Raw genomic sequence first — 19,553 nt, forward strand, 5'->3', positions numbered from 1 at the left:
CACGACCGTCATTAAGTGCTCACACAGCTGTCCTGAAGATTGGAGAAGAGCATCTCCACCTCTCCCAGCGCTTTGTTGATGCCACGCTCGTTGTCCATCTGACACACACACACACACACACACACTGGTTGAGTTCTCCCTTCATCATCATCACCATCACCTCTTATTTTGAAGGGCGACGCTTACCATGGCCAGCTTGTTGCGGAACTCCACGGCGGTCTGATGGTCCTCGTAGTGCTTGGCGATCTGGAAGGAGAAAGGCGCCAGCGGTCAGTCAGTGATGTGTTAGTGCACGTGCACGTGCACTCACGCAGCCGTGGTGGGCCTTCAGGTCCTGGCTCACGTGGGCCAGGTCGGCGTGCAGCTGGTGCAGTTTGGGATGCTGGTTGTCACGGTGCGGGAAGATGTTGCGCAGGTAGAAGTCCAGGATGTTGGCGTGGAGGCAACAAAGGGACACGCCGTCCTAAGGGAGGCGGGTCAAAGGTCAAAGCCTGGCGGAAGGCGGAAATGTGACGAGTGGAGCGTTTCTCACCCATTTGCTGCTAAAATCGGGGTTGAGTCGGATGCTGGTCTCGTCCGGCGTCTCTAAACTCTGAGCCTGCTCGGACATTGAGGACACGTTCAGGACACGTAAGCGACATCTCCGCGATGGCGGGAACTCACGTGTAGGGAGACTTCCTGCGCAGCTTGGTATGTGTGCGGGCTTCTCAGTGGCTTGCTGAGTGGTCGGGGGACAGGCCCCGCCTCCGTCCGCTGGGCCCAGCCAATGAGCAGCATGAGGACGAAGGCGAGCTGGCGGAAGGAGACGAGCGCAGCGGCGACCTTCATGGCGCAAAAAACACTTAAGAGCGTAGGAGGTGGAAAGGTGAAGAGTTCACAAAGTTGTGCCGTGAGTTGATGTGAAGACGCAGCGGCGCACCTCGTCTTTATACGTGCCAAGCCTCCGCCCCCCCGCACAAATATAGGACAACCAAAAAACCCCAAACACACACGCACACACGCGCACACACACACAAACACAGGTCAGTGGTGGTGTTTACTGTCACTGTGAGGAAATTAAGCATCAAAGTGTGACGACAAATGTTTGTCATTAATTTAATTGGAGCGATTACATCACTTCCTGTTTCCCGAAGCAGGCGCACATGTAATACTGATGTTTGCGCAAACAATAAACATTTCCATCATGTGAGACATAAGTAGCACGCCGCTGGACCACGTCCGTCTTCACATTACGTGACTTATTGTGTGCTCACGCCACATAAAACACGCATGAAGAGGACTTTTATTTGTGAGGTGTGTGCACAGGAAGTGACATCGGCAGGCCGAGACAATATTTGATCAGGCTGATTGATGAGGAAGAGGAAGTTATGTCATGTTGTGGACTTTTCTACTCACCTGCCGGCGTCGCAAAGACAACCACGGACAAACGGATCACAAGCAAACGGGTCTACTTCAATGTTTTTTTATTCAGTGAGGCCGGTTTCCATGACGACCTCTCAACTCTTTTCCCAAAAGTCCTCCTGTCTCCTCTGAGCGCGCTCCAGCACCGCCGACGCCTCTGAGCAGGACGCCGCCGAGCGGCAGGACATCACGGACATGCGGTCGTCTAGGTGACAGGGTGGCGTTAGTGAGTGGCGGGAAAACCTGGGGGAGTAGTGTGTGTGTAGGGAGGGGTCACCTTCGTTCGAGTAGAGGCTGACTCTGGAGAGATCTCGGAACCTCACACCCAAGTCACCTGAGGAGACGGACCGGGGTTAGCGAGACCGGCTTGACAGGACGTGTGAAGCGTGGCGGCGCTCACCGTTGTGCTGGAAGTCAGCGTGTCTCAGGCGGCCTTTCAGGCAGTGCTGCAGGGGCGCAGGGCTGCTCAGTCTGGACCTGATTACTTTGGACTTCTGCAGGGGGGAGGGTGCACGGCGGTATGCGTTGCAGTCAGGCCATGCCTCAGTAGGTATTGCTTTGCCGGCTGCCGCGGAAACGTCTGCGCCACACCCCTGGGGAGAAAGCGAGACCTCGGCGTGACTAACCCGGTGTCACATGCGCGCTCACCTGTTTGCACGTGCACTCACCTGATTACAGGTGCAGCATTCTTCCCCTTTCAGCCTTCCCACTAGGATGGCGCCCCCTGGTGGACATATGCAGCTCAGAAGTTTGACTTTTTAAAGGCCTACTGGATTGAGATTTTCTTATTTAAACGGGGATAGCAGGTCCATTCTGTGTCATACTTGATTATTTTGCGATATTGCCATATTTTGCTGAAAGGATTTAGTAGAGAACATCGACGATAAAGTTCGCAACTTTTGGTCGCTAATAAAAAAAAAGCCTTGCCTTTACCAAAAGTAGCAGACGATGTGCGCGTGACGTCACTGGTTGTAGAGCTCCTCACATCCTCACATTGTTTACAATCATAGCCAGCAGCAGCTAGCGCTATTCGGACTGAGAAAGCGACAATTTCCCCATTAATTTGAGCGAGAATAAAAGATTTGTGGATGAGGAAATTTAGAGTGAAGGACTAGAAAAAAATTTAAAATAAATAAAAAGCTTTTGAATTTGTAGCGATTCAGATGTTATTAGACACATTTACTAGAATAATTCTGGAAAATCCCTTATCTGCCTATTGTGTTGCTAGTGTTTTAGGGAGATTAAATAGTACCTGAAAGTCGGAGGGGTGTGGCCACGGGTGTGTTGACCCAGTGTCTCTGAGGGAAGTCACGCAGCTGCAGCACGACGGAAGATCCACTGATGTCTCCGGTAAGAGCCGACTTAATACCACAATTTTCTCACCCCAAACTGCCGGTTGACATGTGGCCGGGATCCATGTTCGCTTGAACGATCTGATCCGTAGTGAAGCTTCACTTTCGGGAATTTTAAACAAGGAAAAACCGGCTGTGTTTGTGTGGCTAAAGGCTAAAAGCTTCCCAACTCCATCTTTCTACTTTGAGTTCTCCATTACTAATTGAAAAAATTGCAAAAGATTCAGCAACACAGATGTCCAGAATAGTGTGTAATTATGCGATTAAAGCAGACTACATATAGCTTTGATCGGGCTGGAAAATAATGTCCGCTACAACCCGAGACGTCAACACGAAACTTTGCGGGAAATTTAAAATTGCAATTTAGTAAACTAAAAATGCTGTATTGGCATGTGTTGCAATGTTAATATTTCATCATTGATATATAAACTATCAGACTGCGTGGTCGGTGGTAGTGGGTTTCAGTAGGCCTTTAACTGTGTGTGTGTGTGTGTGTGAGTATACCTATGGCAGGTGTGGTGATGTCATGATGAGTCCTCTGCATCCTCATGTTTGGAGTAGGCAAACGACCTTCCTCTCTTCACACATACACATACATACAGTGATGTCATCACACGGGGGCGGAGCATAACTGAATGTCAACGTACTCATCCGTTTCGTCGTCTTTTTCCGCTACCCACGCCATCTTGCTTTCAGTCTGGGTGCCGGCGTGGTCTTTGAGGGCGGGCCCAGGTGGAGTGTGTGGCGGTCCAGGCGAGGCAGGGCTGCACACGCTAGAGCGACTGAGGACACAAAGTGAGTCCAGATCGGCTGAGAAAATTCTGAAGTGGTGCACGAGGCTCCACCCCCTACCTGGGGAGGTCAAGCGCCTCCACGCAGGGACTGCTGCTGCGATGTACCACAGCGGGGCGAGGGTCGGAGACGGCGTCGCACGGGCTGTCCTCAGTGGTCACGGTGGGCTCCCACAGGACGTTGTGCTCGGACACCAGCTGGCTCAGGTGGTCTCTGGAGAAGTGGGTCCCCCATGCCCGGCGACGGTACCACAAGGCCTTCTGCCTCAGTGCCATCACCTGGACACATCGCACGGCGAGAGGGCTTGACACACATCGGCAGGAAGTGACCCAAATGGAGGTTCCGAGAAGTGACTGAGCCGTTTCGATGGCTCACCAGACTTCTCGTAAATGTCCCACTCTGACCCCACGTCACCTACACCGCACTTCAGACAGGAAGTGGAGTTTCGATGACGAGCAGCATCGAGACTGAGACCTTTTTTTTTTTTAGACACACCTGATGCCGTGTGTGTGTGTGTGTGTGTGTGTGTGTGTGTGTGTGTGTGTGTGTGTGTGTCTGTGTGTGTGAGAGAGTGAGACAGACATTTCTGTGAAAGGAAGCGCTGTGGTTTGAATAACTTTGGTTTGTGCCGCGACGTGTGCTGACTCATCAAGTCATACAAGCTCCTCGAGGTCATGTGACAGGACCCACCTGAGGGGTGTGGTCTGAGTGTCCGTCTCCTTTGGCCATCTTGTGGAGAGGGGAGCGAAAGTTGATTTCGTATTCTGTCAGCTTCCTGTCAAACACACATACACTCTTATAATCACCAGCTCGTCTTGCACTCCTTCTCACACACACAAACACACACACACACACACACACACACACACACACACACACACACACACACACACACACACACACACACACACACACACACACACACACACACACACACACACCTTTGTCTTCTGTGAGGAGGGGAATTGGTATCCTTCTGCTGGACGCCATGTTGGGGGCAGGGCTTCCTGTCACAGTCCTCCCTCTTTTTCTTAATCCTCTAATGAAAAACAACATGAGCAACAACAGACGCTAGTGATGGGTCCGGCAACACTGATGCATCGGCGCATGCGTCGAGCTCGTAGAGCAGGTGTGTCAAACTCAAATACAGAGTGGGCCAAAATTTAAAACTGAACAAAGCTGCGGGCCAAGGTTGAACAAATTAACCAATAGGGACCCAAACAAGTTTTGCATTGAACATTGAACAAGCAAGGCTTATATACAGTAACTTTATAGTGACATGCAAAATTGAGTTTCAAATAATAATAATAAAAATTAAAAAAATATCAACGGCATATCAAATAAAATTTAAATACAAATTTAATGCCTCTTTTCTATTTGCAGCCTTCTGAGGTAAATATCAAGATGTATTGTAGCGTCCCGAAGGAGTTAGTGCTGCAAGGGGTTCTGGGTATTTGTTCTGTTGTGTTTATGTTATGTTACAGTGCAGATGTTCTCCCGAAATGTGTTGGTCATTCTTGTTTGGTGTGAGTTCACAGTGTGGCGCATATTTGTAACAGTGTTAAAGTTGTTTATACAGCCACCCTCAGTGTGACCTGTATGGTTGTTGACCAAGTATGCCTTGCATTCACTTATGTGTGTGTAATAGCCGCATATATTATGCGAGTGGGCCTGCATGCTGTTTGTATGGACGACAGGTTGTAGAGAATACTAAAGGCAGTGCCTTTAAGGCACGCCCTCAATATTGTTGTCCGGGTGGAAATCGGGAGAATGCTTGCCCCGGGAGATTTTCGGGAGGGGCACTGAACTTCGGGCGGATTGGCAAGTGTGAGAAACTGCGGTGTTACAGCGGCACCGCTGCTGTGTAATAACGGCGGGCCAGCTATAATGTTAATTTGATATTGCCTCAAGGGCCAAATTAAATTACACGGCGGGCCAAATTTGGTCCGCGGGCCAGAGTTTGACACCCATGTCGTAGAGCGAAACCCTGTGTCGGTGCGCGTACCACTCTTAGAAAGTCTCGTGACCGATGATGAGCTGTTTTGGTCACATGACCGATACGCGAACTGTGTCGCACTGGCACCTGCGCGCCAACCTGTGTTTATTAGGAAGCGCATCTGTCAACGAGATGCTGCTGCCAACAGAATTGACGCACTTCTGTCGTTGGTCATTTGTAATTTATCATAGGAGATCATTTCCACCGTGTGGGAATATTTTGATCATATATCGGAAAAAAATGTATTTGTGTTCATTTCTTTGTCGTTTCATCCTGTTCTCTCAAAGTTTCTAGCTTTGTCCCACCCTCACAAATTTCATGTTGATTGCATAAAAAAGCAGTGACAACCAATCTCTTCGATAGCTCAGTTGGTAAAGTGGAGGACTGTAAATTTGTTCTTGCTTAGTTCCTTAAGGCACTAGTTCAAATCCGGTTCAAACCCATTACCTTTTTACCATGAATTAAGTAACGTGGACCCCGATTCAAATACGTTGAAAAACTTATTCAGGTGTTACTATTTAGTGGTCAATTGTACGGAATATGTACTGAACTGTGCAATCTACTAAGAAAGTTTCAATCAATCAATAAATCATGTTCACATTATTTATTGACTGTATATAAAAAAGATAAAATATATATTTTTATTTAAATGAAGATATGAAATAATCCTAAATGAAATACAATGACTTGGTTTATATTATTGTATATACTAGGTCATAAAATCAGTGTCAATTGAGTCGGTCCATAGGGATTTTTAATGTCCAGCAGATGTCAGTATTTAGTGACATAGTATTGACACAGTATCAATATAGTTTTGCAATGTGTCGAAACGATACATGAAGCCTCATCAACCCATCACTAACAGACGCCATCTTTCTGTGTGTGTGTGTGTTTGTGGGACAGAGCGTACCGTGTGTACGTAGAAAGGCGGAAGCCTCTGCTGATGTTCCACGTGTTTCCGTAGACGGGGCCCACGAGGCAGAGGTTCGCCCTGGAAGCTGCGGCGGTACTCCGTATCCATGGCAACAGGGTGCGTTCTGACTCCCGTGCGGAGCGTCTAACAGACACATGTTCTCTTTAGCACCGCCTAGTGGCGATTTGGCTGTACTGCAGCTCACCTGCTGCGCCCTCAGTAGCGGCGAACGACCGGCGTCTTCCTTCCTGCTCCAATCTAACCTTTCACTCGCCGGCCTCGGCTCGGCCTTGTGGCGTGGACCGTGAAGACCCTGCAGCGAGTGGGTGTAGCGTTGCAAGATTGAAGCAAAAAAAAAAAACATAAAAATGACAGCACCAGAGGGAGCTCCACAAACCACGTTAAACCCAGATTCCGATCTAACAAAGGTCTTAAGTCATTCTCTTTCTATGCCACATCAATGTGGAATGCACTCCCAACAGGTGTAAAAGTAAGTGCATCTCTATATTCCTTCAAAACCGCTCTAAAACAACACCTCCAGGCAAATTCAACCCTTTGCTAATACCCTCCTCCATTCACATCCCATCTCCCCGGATTATAAATAACCTAATGTAAATAATCAGATGTACTTCTAATGTATTTACTTGTTCTTATGCTATCAGTACTCACTATGTTCTCTGCTGGCTGTACATACAGTGGGGGAAAAAGTATTAAGTCAGCCACCGATTGTGCAAGTTCTCCCACTTAAAATGATGACAGTGGTATGTAATTTTCATCATAGGTCCTGTCCCCTTAGCAGAAAAACAGCCCCAAAGCATGATGTTTCCACACCCATGCTTCACAGTAGGTGTGGTGTCCTTGGGATGCAACTCAACCAAACACGACGAGTTGAGTTTATACCAAAATGGATACATGGATGATACAGCAGAGGATTGGGAGAATGTCATGTGAAACCAGATGAAACCAAAATAGAACCTTTTGGTATAAATTCAACTAGTCGTGTTTGGAGGAAGAAGAATACTGAGTTGTATCCCAAGAGCACCATTCCTCCTGTAAAGCATGGGGGTGGAAACATCATGCTTTGGGGCTGTTTTTCTGCTGAGAGGACAGGACGATTGATCCGTGTTAAGGAAAGAATGAATGGGGCCATGTATCGTGAGATTTTGAGCCAAAACCTCCTTCCATCAGTGAGAGCTTTGAATGATTGACCAAATACTTATTTCCCACCATAATTTACAAATAAATTCTTTAAAATTCCTACATTGTGAATTCATGGATTTTTTTTTCACATTCTGTCTCTCACAGTTGAAGTGTAACTATGATGAAAATTACAGACCTCTGTCATCATTTTAAGTGGGAGAACTTGCACAATCGGTGGCTGACTAAATACAATACTTTTATGCCCCACTGTATCCTACTAAGTAAGACCTACACTGTTTCAATGTCCATTTCTCTGTTGATGCAGTTGTTGATGACTGAAGTACTGATATCAACCAAAGCTCCTCATCCCACCCCCCGGATTGTAAATAATGTAAATAATTCAATGTATATACTATGATGATTAACCTGTGTGATGACTGTATTATGCTGATAGTATATATTTGTACCATGAATTGATTAACGTGGACTCCGACTTAAACAAGTTGAAAAACTTATTTGGGTGTTACCATTTAGTGGTCAATTGTACGGAATACAAAGACATGCACCTGGGGATAGGTTGATTGGCAACACAAAATTAGCCCTAGTGTGTGAATGTGAAGTGAAGGGAAGTGAATTATATTTATATAGCGCTTTTCTCAAGTGACTCAAAGCGTTTTATATAGTGACACCCAATATCTATGTTACATTCAAACCAGTGTGGGTGGCACAGGGAGCAGGTGGGTCAAGTGTCTTGCCCAAGGACACAACGGCAGTGACTAGGATGGCACAAGCGGGAATCGAACCTGCAACCCTCATGTGAGTGTGAATGTTGTCTGTCTATCCGTGTTAGCCATGCGATGGGGTGGCGACTTGTACATGGTGTACACCGCCTTCCGCTCGATTGTAGCTAAGATAGGCACCAGCGCCCCCTGCGACCCCAAAGGGGAATAAGCGGTAGAAAAAGGGATGGATGGATGTACGGAATATGTACTGAACTGTGCAATCTACTAATAAAAGTATCAATCAATCAAAAAAAACAAACAGCTGACCTCATTGGCTGAAGGGTCATACCCATGACGGCCGCTGGTCTGCAACTGGCGATCAATCATTGCGGGGCGGGGCTTCTCTAGAGAGACATTTCAAAAATGTACATTTGATTGACAACCGTGTCATGTGACGCTCACTCACCACGTGGCGCAGCTGGGGGTCCAGGTTCCACAGGAGGTTCTGAGTGGTGGTCCGGGTCTTTGTGTAGGTGGGGGTCTGGACCAGCAGGGGGCGCTTTGCTGTGAGCAGCCTGGACACTGGACTTGGCTGGGCCACCAGAACTGTGTCTCTTCCTGACTTCTCTTCTGCTGTAAGCTGATTGGTGGAAGCAATGAGACCTAATCAAAAAGGTTGTCCTGGCCCCGCCCCCATTTAGGTATACCCACCCTTCAGGTCCGGGCGCGGGTAGGACAAAGGGATGCTCTTCTCCGGGGAATCGCTTCTACAACGCCGAGACCTCTTCTGGTGCACAACAAACAACACTTACTCATTAACATGACTATTGTTATGTAAAGATATGTGTTTACATCGCACTTATATGAACACGGACACGCCAAATACTTTTTGTCTGATTTGTCAAAATTGAGTGCGTCACCACGTGTTACACAATCACGCAAGTGTGTTCAGGTGCGTTAATCGTCACAATCAAAACTTGCGCGCTAACAAGAGCTAGCGCGCTAGCTAATTAGCCGCCATGCTAATGCTAACAGCTCCGCTTACCGACATGTTTCCCGCTGCTGCTGCTGCTGCTGCTGCTGCTGCTCACCGGAAATGGCGCGACAAGTGAAGCGCTCGGCGGGCGGTAACTTTGGCAACCAGGTGTTATTGCGTGCTCGATGAAAGCATTCACAGGACGCTTCATCGTGGCGACTTGACAGTCAAAGACGAGCCGCGGCCGTTACCATGGCAGCAGACAGGATTTACGCATGCGCAGGACGACTCTGATCCTTTCAACCCCTGCCGTGCGCCTGAGTGTGCTACATCCACACGCCACATGATGTCGCTGTTACAAAATTGCACCACTTTTTATTCATTTAAGGCTTTTTAGTTTGGACTTTACATTTGGCTTCAAACCCCCCCCAGCTGCTGTCGGGAACCCGTGTAGAACGTTCTTGAGTCCAGCAGACAATACAAACATGCAGCAAAGTAACGTAAATTGAACTCTCTGCTTAACAGGACGAGGAGGCGGAGTTTGAACCGAGGTCAAAGTTGAAAGACAATCTGCCGACACCGAGTGGGCGGGGCTGTGTTGGCGCTGGTTTAACAGGACCAGTCAGTGTGGACTTGCTGCCCCCTGGCGGCCACGAAGGCTCCCTACAGCTCCTGGTATGGAGCGAGCTAAGCATGCTAACTGACGGCGCTAGTTAGCTCCCACTGCAAAACAGACATGCTGACTGCTACAGCGCCTCCTGGAGGTGACACATGAACATGCTACATCAGACGGACATTGAAAGGCTTTTTGTGGCTTCAACAATCTTCAGCCAGGCTTAATAATGACACCACCGAGTCAAGCGAGCAGATCTGGGGTCAGCTCACCCACCGTCACGTTATACTAACAGGTTAGTTCACTGTAGCCCCCTAGTGGTCATATGCAGGAATGCCACCCTAAAAAACACTATTTTTTACACTTTTAAAGTGCTTCTTCTGTACTGACTAATGGCTAACAAGCTAGCCAGTTATAAGATACATCAAGAATACTTTTTTTTTGTTTTTTTTAACCATTTTTGCCAGCTTAGCTCGCAAAACTTGTGCTTGCTCGTAATACTGCCAACACACTGCCAGGCTACATAGTGTTAGCTCTGAATGGTGAGCTGACGCCAGATTCTGCTACAAAATAAAACTTGAAATGACTCTTATTGTTTCACATAACAATCATCATTATCATCATCACCACACACAGTTGGAGGCCGTGTGTCATATAGAAAAAGACAAAAGAGACATCGAGAAGACACCAGACATCATCATCATTATCGTCGTCACAGTCTTTTGAAGTTTCCAAGGCAACAGGGAAGGGGTCAGAGGTCTGAGGTGGTCCATGTTGATGGTGTGTGTTTTCACGGGGGCGGGGCAGGTTGGAAGATGTCCTCTGATTGGTTGTTGGTCCGGCGAGCGCAGAGCTGCAAACGCATTGTGTTTTATTAGTGTACGTGTGTGTGTGTGTGTGTGTGTGTGTGTGTATATACACACCTGTGATTAGAGGAGTTGACAAGTGGACTTTTTGCGAGTTCTTCCAGGAAGTGGGCTTTTCCTGTTGATCTGTCTCACCAGGTCATAGAAGATCTACACACACACATAAAACACAGTGAGATACAAAGTCGGTGGCATGCAACGTGTGTGTGTGTGTGTGTGTGTGTGTGTGTGTGTGTGTGTGTGTGTGTGTGTGTGAGTCTGCTAGCCTCGTTGACGTTGATCTTGCTCTTGGCTGACGTCTCCAGGAAGACGCAGGAGTTCCACTGGCGAGCGAGGCCCACCCCTGACTCTTTGGCCACCACACGCTCCACCTCCAGGTCACACTTGTTGCCCACCAGGATCATCGGAACCTACAAACGCACACATTGTTTCACTGGCCAGCCGGTGTCAACATCGCCTGCGTGCTTGTGCGTACATCATCAGTGTCCTTGACCCTGAGGATCTGCTCTCTGAGGTCTTGAAGATCGTTGAAGGTGGACTGAGCCGTGATGGAGTAGACCAGAGCGAAGCCTTGGCCGTTCTTCATGTAGAGATCACGCATGGCCGTGAACTGCTCCTAAAACACCGCAACGACATATCCCGCTGTCGTTATTGACATACACAATATCGACATTGTGTGTGCTTACTTACTGTTCCCGCCGTGTCCAAGATCTCCAACATGCATTGTTGACCATCCACCTCCACTTGCTGTACATGCAAACATGCAGACAATGAAAAAATAACAATAGCTGGGATTTAAACGTGTTGGTGATGCCTTCACTGTCTCACCTTCCTGTAGGAATCTTCTATCGTGGGGTCGTACTTCTCCACAAAGATACCCTGGACAAACTGCACCGTCTACAGACACACACACACACTTGAGACAATTTCTTATGCTGTAAGTATAGCCGTGTGTGTGTGTGTTCCATACCAAAGCAGACTTGCCAACACCACCAGACCCTAAGACCACCAGCTTGTATTCCCGCATCTTCACCTTCTGTCTGCATGCACACACAAACACACACTCAGTGAGGTTACTCGGTATAAGCTTGAGTGCCACAAGTCCGGCCGCGCAAGCCCCGCCGGTAAAAAGACGAGAGAATGTAAAGTCTGAGTTTTTTTTTCTAAGTGCAGAAACGAGAAAGGCGTAACTTCCACCTCCTTTAGCCTCTTTCGATCTCACACTTAGAAAAAAATCCCAGCGCAAAGCCCAATGCATTTGAATGGGATTCTTTTTTTGAACAGGATTTTTTCTATGTGCAGAAACGAGAGAGGCCTAACTTCATACTTGCTAACCCTCACAGATTTTACGTGAGACTCACGAAATTCAGCGCCTCTCCCGAAAACCTCCCGGGACAAATTTTCTCCCGAAAATCTCCCGAAATTCAAGGGGAACCGGAGGCCACGCCCCCTCCAGCTCCATGAAGACCTGAGTGATGTGTCTGAGAGTGTGTCTGCCCAATGACGTTATAACAGTAGAATGATCAAGGGCGAGTTCTTGGTTTCTTATGTGGGTTTATTGTTAGGCAGTTTCATTAACATCCTCTCAAAGCAGTAACAACACACAACAACAGCAGTCACGTTTACGTCTACCACTCTACCGTAAGGCAGTTTGTCTGCCGTAAACAGCATGTGACACTCTTAAACAGGACAATACTGCCATCTACTGTACATGCACCAGCACAAAACCTCCAGGCAACTTCCACCCTTTATCCTCCAACATTCACATCCCATCCACCCGGATTGTAAATAACCTAATGTAGATAATCGAATGTATTTCTAATGTATATACTTGTTCTTATGCTATCTGAACTCGCTGTACATATCCTACTAAGTCACACCTACACTGTTTCAATGTCCATTTCTCTGTTGATGCAATTGTTGATGACTGAAGTACTGATATCAACCAAACCCTCCTCATCCCACCCCCCAGATTGTAAATAATTCAATGTATATACTAAGATGATTAACTTGTGTGATGACTGTATTATGCTGATAGTATATATTTGTACCACGACTTAAACAAGTTGAAAAACTTATTGCGGTGTTACCATTTAGTGGTCAATTGTACGGAATATGTACTGTACTGTGCAATCTACTAACAAAAGTTTCAATCAATCAATCAATCATGCAAGTGTGACAATAACATCTCCTTTAGAAAGTGCAGTGCACAATTGCGCACACAACAGCTGTAAATAACCACGCCCCCGACCACGCCCCCCACCTCCCGAAATCGGAGGTCTAAAGGTTGGCAAGTATGCCTAACTTCCACCTCCTTTATGTTGTGGCACTCAGTTACTCGGTATAAGCCCCGCCCACTGCTCCAGCACACCTGTAAAAAAAAAAAAAAACACACACACACCTCCTGCTCCTTGATTCAGGTCACATGCACAGCTGGTAATGAGGTCAATAGCGTGGAATGTGACTGTTGCGTGGCTGCTGTGTGTCTGGGCTTGGTTACCATGGTGATGAAATAAGAGTGCACAGTGTCAGCTAATAAATGAGGGAAAGCAAGAACGCCGGACGAAATGTCTGCATTGTCCTACAGTCCCTGAACGGCCTCGTCGTCTTCCACTTATGTGCAGTAACAAGATGCAACATAACGCACGGTGTCAATGTGGTTACCATGGTGATGAGATGGTGTCGGTTAATAAATGTTCACTTTTGGTAAAAAGGAAAACAAAAACAGAGTGGTTGACGAAATCACTTCTTTTTTCCCCACAGGCACTGAACGCATCATCGTCATCTTCAACTTGCCGGACCCTGAACGGCGCACGCCATACTTGCCAACCCTGCCGAAATTAAGGCGGATCTGGAGGCCACGCCCCCTCTAGCTCCATGCGGACCCGAGTGACGTGTCGACAGCCTGTTTTCACGTCCGCTTTCCCACAATATAAACAAGAGTGCCTGCCCAATGACGTTATAATTGTAGAATGATCGAGGGCGAGTTCTTGGTTTCTTATGTGGGTTTATTGTTAGGCAGTCTCAATAACGTCCTCCCAGCGTGGCACCAACACACAACAACAGCAGTCACGTTTTCGTCTACCGTAAAGCAGTTCGTCTGCCGTAAACAGCAATGTTGTGACACTCTTAAACAGGACAATACTGCCATCTACTGTGCATGCATATGTGACAATAACATCTACGGCTTTTAGAGCAGTGGTTCTCAACCTTTTTTCAGAGATGTACCCCCTGTGAGCATTGTTTTAATTCAAGTACCCCCTAATCAGAGCAAAGCATTTTTGGTTGAAAAAAAAAGATAAAGAAGTAAAATACAGCACTATGTCATCAGTTTCTGATTTATTAACTTGCATAACAGTACACCCTGGACAAGTTGCCACCTCATCGCAGGGCCAACACAGATAGACAACATTCACACTCACATTCACACACTAGAGCCAATTTAGTGTTGCCAATCAACCTATCCCCAGGTGTATGTCTTTAGAGGTGGGAGGAAGCCGGAGTACCCGGAGGGAACCCACGCACCCACGGGGAGAACATGCAAACTCCACACAGAGAGATTCGAGGCCGGGATTGAACCCTGGACTACTCAGGACCTTCGTATTGTGAGGCAGACGCACTAACCCAGGGGTGTCAAACTCCTTTTAGATCGGGGGCCACATGGAGAAAAATCTACTCGTAAGTGGGCCGGAGTGGCAAAATCACGGCACGATAACCTAAAAATATAGACGACTACAGATTGTTTTCTTTGTTAAAAATAGAACAAGCACAATCTGAAAATGTACAAATTACGTTTTTTTACACTTACATGTTGCAGTTAATAGTATTCTGTCTTTACTTGTCGTTATTTATACTTTCTGAATAAATTACGTGATAACGTTCATCAGTCAACTCATTGGTGTTCATTTTCAATCTATCAAGATAAAAAAAAAATATAATATCAAAATCAAATAAAAGTTAAAGGCCTACCAAAACCCAATATTACCGACCACAAAGTCTGATAGTTTATATATCAATGATGAAATATTAACATTGCAACACATGCCAATACGGCCTTTTTAGTTTACTAAATTGCAATTTTAAATTTTCCGCGGAGTTTCTTGTTGAAAACGTCGCGGAATGATGACGCGTGACGTCACGGACTGTCAGAAAATATTAGCCCAGCAGCATTTACGGCTAAAAGTCGTCTCTTTTCATCGCATAATTACACAGTAATTTGAACATCTGTGTTGCTGAATCTTTTGCAATATGTTCAATTAATAATGGAGACGTCAAAGAACAACGCTGTTGGTGGAAAGCGGTGGATTGCAGCTGTCTTTAGCACCGAGACACAGCCGGTTAGAATTAGGGTTTTTCTTTGTTTTTAACACAGAGCGGTCAAGCGAACAGGTTTCTCTACGTCAACCAGCATGTTTTTGGATGGGAAAATTGTGATATATATCTTACCGGAGACATCATTGGATTATTCGTCCTCCTGCAGTAACTGTTTAAAAGGCAGCTGTGAGCTTGGCTCTGTCACGCCAAATTTCTTCCCCCCTACAAGCCCCCCCCCCCCCCCCCCCCCAATTTACTTCCGGGGTCATGATTAATACAGACGTTTTGTTAACGCTATATTATAAAAATATAACACTGTATTATAAAAATACAGACATTTTGTTAACGCTATATTATAAAAAATAAAATAAAAAAAACAACTTACAAACACGAGCTATGGGATGACACATTTACTTCCGGGGTCACGTTTCCTCTTACGTCATCCCATAGCTTGTGTTCGTAAATTGTTTTTAAAATGTTTTTTCATTTTTTATAATATAGCGTTAACAAAACGTCTGTATTTTTATAATATAGCGTTATATTTTTATAATATAGCGTTATATTTATATAATATAGCGTTATATTTTTATAATATAGCGTTAACTAAACGTCTGAATTAATCATGACCCCCGAAGTAAATGGGGGGGGGGGAGGAATTTGGCGTGACGTCTCCTCGGCTTCTCTCTGAGACACTGCGTGCTTCACCGCAGTCATCCGACCTTGAGGTATGTCTTTACAATCTCACTAAAATACTATTAAAACAATAAGCAGATAAGGGATCTTCCAGAATTATCGTAGTAAATGTGTGTAATTACATCTGAAACACTCATACTGCCGCCGCTTTTTATTTTATTTTTCGATTTTTTTTTTTTCTAGTCCTTCGCTATCAATATCATCATCTACGAATCTTTCATCCTCGCTCAAATTAATGGGGAAATTGTAGTTTTCTCGGTCCGAATAGCTCTTGCTGCTGGAGGCTCCCATTAAAAACAATGTGAGGACGTGAGGAGCCCTCACTCTTGTGACGTCATCGTCTGCGACTTCCGGTAAAGGCAAGGCTTTTTTAACTATGTTGTAGGCACAATACCATTGTGAGCAATTTGCAAAATGCGCAACCGCATTTTGCAAATTTTTATAATGCGCAATCTTTTTGCTAATTGCTTCCAGCTATATATTTGAATAATGTGTGGTGCACATTTTGCAAATCAATGGGCGCAAATACATGTTTTTGGAATCAAAATAATTTATTAAATACTTATGTAAATTTATTCATTTGTAGTCGGGACAATATAACTGTCCAACCCTAACCCTAACCACTATACAGTATACATCCATGACTAAACTACTGACTAAACTACTACCACAACTTGGTTTACTATTATATAAAATATAATAATGTAGGTTTACTGACTAAACCATCCACAAAATCTTGTCTTAAATCTCCTCTTGCGTTATGCAAATTGCTTGCGCACAATGGAAATGACGTATCATTTGCAAAGTGCGCAAGATTGGTGAAATGCTTACAACATCAGCACCAAAAGTTGCGAACTTTATCGTCGATGTTCTCTACTAAATCCTTTCAGCAGAAATATGGCAATATCGGGAAATGATCAAGTATGACACATAGAACGGACCTGCTATCCCCGTTTAAATAAAAAAAATCTCATTTCAGTATGCCTTTCGCGATATTGCCATATTTTTGCTGAAAGGATTTAGTAGAGAACATCCACGATAAAGTTTGCAACTTTCGGTGTTAAGAGAAACGCCCTGCCTTTACCGGAAGTCGCAGACGATGACGTCACACGTGTGGGGGCTCCTCACATATTCACATTGTTTTTAATGGGAGCCTCCAACAAAAAGTGCTATTCGGACCGAGAAAACGACAATTTCCCCATTATTTGAGCGAGGATGAAAGACTAGTGTTAGAGGATATTGATAGCGATTGGACTAGGAAAAAAAATTGTATAAAAAAAAAAACGCGATTGCATTGGGACGGATTCCGATGTTTTTACAGACATTTACTAGGATAAATCTGGGAAATCCCTTATCTTTCTATTGTGTTGCTAGCGTTTTAGTGAGTTAAATAGTACCTGATAGTCGGAAGTGTGTCTCCACGGTTGTCTTGATGCCAATGTCTCAGGGGAGTCGACGGCAGCTATGGACGGCACAAGCTCAGCTTTTCTCCGTTAAGAGGCGACGTTTTATCACAATTTTCTCACTGAAACATGCTGGTTGACATTCCGTCATGATTCATGTTTGCTTGACAGCGCTCTGATCCATACTAAAGTTTCACCTCCAGGACTTTTAAACAAGGAATCACCGTGTGTTTGTGTGGCTAAAGGCTAAAGCTTCCCAACTCCATCTTTCTACTGTGACTTCTCCAATATTAATTGAACAAATTGCAAAGGATTCAGCAACACAGATCTCCAAAATACTGTGTAATTACGCCGTTAAAGCAGATGACTTTTAGCTGTGTGTGTGTGCGCAGCGCTCATATTTCCTTAAAACCCGTGACGTCTTGCGTACACGTCATCATTACACGACGTTTTCAAGACGAAACTCCCGGGAAATTTAAAATTGTAATTTAGTAAACTAAACCGACCGCAATGTTAATATTTCATCATTGATATATAAACTATCAGACTGCGTGGTGGGTAGTACTGGGTTTCAGTAGGCCTTTAATAAATGTTCATTTTGGTAGAAAAGAAGAAAAAAAAAAAAACAGTGGTTGACGAAATTACTGCTTTGTCCCACAGGCCCTGAACGCCTCATCGTCATCTTCAATTTGCCGGACCCTGAACGCCCCACGCTCACTCACAGTCAGCTTAGGTGTGGCCAGGTAGAGGAATACGACATGTGCGCGTGCGCGTGAACGTGACAGGACGAAACACAGCCTGGTGTCGCGCGCGCGCGCACACGCCCACACACGCACACGCACTACGAAGACAACAAGTTACTTCCTGTCTTTCTAGCCGCCATAGAAGCTCCCCTGGTCGGCCAGCTCGCACTGCGGGGCCCCGCTGTGAGGATCTTCGAGCCCGGCCGCCATCATGTCGATAAAATGACTGTCAGGGCGAAGACATGTCTGTCAAAGTGTGTGTTCGCGTGGAAAGTGCGTGTTCGCGTCTCGCTTCCGCAAACCGGCCCCAGTTCGACTCGGCTTTACCCCCCCAGCCTCCCATGGCCGTCCGGCCCAGACTGAGCGTGGCTGTCATGTTTGTCTACAACAACATGGCCACGAAAGGGAATACGACCAAAAGACGAGAAGGGGGAAAAAAGGACAAGAAGCACTCACCGTCATCCACTGCCCTCTCTCTCTCTCCTCTGCTGTGCTAACGTCGCTCGACCAGAGCCGCTCCCTCCACAGCTCACGTCAAGCTAGGTGATAAATACAACTTCCGCGTTTTTTTTTTCAAAATAAAAGGCAGCAACGGAAATAGACTTCACCAAAATTACCACCGACCAATCATCGAAACAGGGTATTTTGTGTTGGTTTGAAATAAATTGCATTGGAAAAAAATGAATGTAAATAAAGCGCGACACAGGCAATAATATGTCACGTCAAGCTAGGTGATAAATACAACTACAAAAAAAAAGGCAACAACGGAAATAGACTTCGCCAAAATTACCACCGACCAAAAATCGAGACAAGATATTTTGTGTTAGTTTAAAATAAATTACATTGCAAAAAGGGAATGTAAATAGAGCGCGACACAGGCAATATGTACGCAGGAGAACAGACTCAGGCCCATTTAAGTGTTGTGAAATGTGAAGCCACACCCAAACAGGAAGAAGTCACCAAGAATAGAGACGACACCCTCCCCAGCTTCCTTTAACACACACACTTCCTGTTTTGTAGGTGTCAAGGTTCACATACAAAAATAGAGACTTCCATCCGTCTTTTTTGTCCTTTATCAACACCTTAACTTCTGGGTTGTTGTTTTTTTTTTTTTTTTACAATTTAAAGGCCTACTGAAATGAGATTGTCTTATTTAAACGGGGATAGCAGGTCCACTCTATGTGTCATACTTGATCATTTCGCGATATTGCCATATTTTTGCTGAAAGGGTTTAGTAGAGAACATCGACAATAAAGTTCGCAACTTTTGGTCGCTAATAAAAAAGCCTGGCCTGTACCGGAAGTAGCAGGCGACGTGGGCGTGACGTCACCGGTTGTAGAGGTCCTCACATCCTCACATTGTTTACAATCATAGCCACCAGCAGCTAGAGCGATTCGGACCGAGAAAGCGACAATTTCCCCATTAATTTGAGCGAGGATGAAAGATTCGTGGATGAGGATATTGAGAGTGAAGGACTAGAAACAAACAAAAAAAAAGGCGAGGGCAGTGAGAGCGATTCAGATATTAGACACATTTACTAGGATAATTCTGGAAAATCCCTTATCTGCTTATCATGTTACTAGTGTTTTAGTGAGATTATATAGTCATACCGGGCTTCACTGTGGAAGA

At 45.6% G+C, this 19,553-nt stretch overlaps 2 protein-coding genes across 3 annotated transcripts; both read right to left on the reverse strand.

Moving 5' to 3' along the window:
• Positions 1-1,446: 1,446 nt before the first annotated feature.
• On the reverse strand, positions 1,447-9,554 carry mdm1 (Mdm1 nuclear protein). 2 transcript variants are annotated; one of them, XM_061914436.1, is made up of 15 exons: positions 9,362-9,554; positions 9,028-9,100; positions 8,783-8,956; positions 8,644-8,720; positions 6,660-6,767; positions 6,452-6,598; positions 4,487-4,584; positions 4,236-4,320; positions 3,606-3,823; positions 3,401-3,535; positions 3,258-3,331; positions 2,070-2,125; positions 1,802-1,994; positions 1,679-1,735; positions 1,447-1,606 (listed from the first exon to the last, which is right to left on the reverse strand). In XM_061914436.1, exons 1-15 carry the CDS (start codon positions 9,365-9,367, stop codon positions 1,497-1,499), a joined length of 1,611 nt encoding a protein of 536 aa, XP_061770420.1. In that variant the 5' UTR covers positions 9,368-9,554; the 3' UTR covers positions 1,447-1,496. The 2 variants fall into 2 exon arrangements, with proteins under 2 accessions (XP_061770420.1, XP_061770419.1); XM_061914435.1 differs by having other exon boundaries at positions 9,028-9,103; positions 9,362-9,553.
• An 87-nt stretch (positions 9,555-9,641) lies between these two features.
• On the reverse strand, positions 9,642-18,829 carry LOC133561166 (ras-related protein Rap-1b). Its single transcript, XM_061914437.1, has 8 exons — positions 18,381-18,829; positions 11,742-11,811; positions 11,600-11,668; positions 11,462-11,518; positions 11,247-11,387; positions 11,038-11,181; positions 10,829-10,921; positions 9,642-10,758 (listed from the first exon to the last, which is right to left on the reverse strand). The coding sequence occupies exons 2-7, from the start codon at positions 11,796-11,798 to the stop codon at positions 10,835-10,837; spliced, it is 555 nt and encodes a 184-aa protein (XP_061770421.1). The 5' UTR covers positions 11,799-11,811; positions 18,381-18,829; the 3' UTR covers positions 9,642-10,758; positions 10,829-10,834.
• Between the last annotated feature and the right edge of the window lie 724 nt (positions 18,830-19,553).

The sequence above is a fragment of the Nerophis ophidion genome, linkage group LG10 (assembly GCF_033978795.1).
Source record: "Nerophis ophidion isolate RoL-2023_Sa linkage group LG10, RoL_Noph_v1.0, whole genome shotgun sequence".
In the NCBI taxonomy this organism is placed as follows: Eukaryota; Metazoa; Chordata; class Actinopteri; order Syngnathiformes; family Syngnathidae; genus Nerophis; species Nerophis ophidion.

What these genes read in the sequence shown, in the direction of transcription:
- mdm1 (XM_061914435.1), bottom strand. An exon ending in CCTCCTCACAGAAGACAAAG is followed by an intron (nt 4,321 to 4,486) that starts GTGTGTGTGTGT and finishes TGTGTTTGACAG; the next exon opens with GAAGCTGACAGAATACGAAA. An exon ending in CATCACCACACCTGCCATAG is followed by an intron (nt 2,126 to 3,257) that starts GTATACTCACAC and finishes TATGTCCACCAG; the next exon opens with GGGGCGCCATCCTAGTGGGA.
- LOC133561166 (XM_061914437.1), bottom strand. Translation starts at nt 11,798, where the DNA reads ATGCGGGAATACAAGCTGGTGGTCTTAGGGTCTGGTGGTGTTGGCAAG. An exon ending in TAGAAGATTCCTACAGGAAG is followed by an intron (nt 11,519 to 11,599) that starts GTGAGACAGTGA and finishes TTGCATGTACAG; the next exon opens with CAAGTGGAGGTGGATGGTCA. An exon ending in GCAAGATCAACGTCAACGAG is followed by an intron (nt 10,922 to 11,037) that starts GCTAGCAGACTC and finishes GTGTGTGTGTAG; the next exon opens with ATCTTCTATGACCTGGTGAG.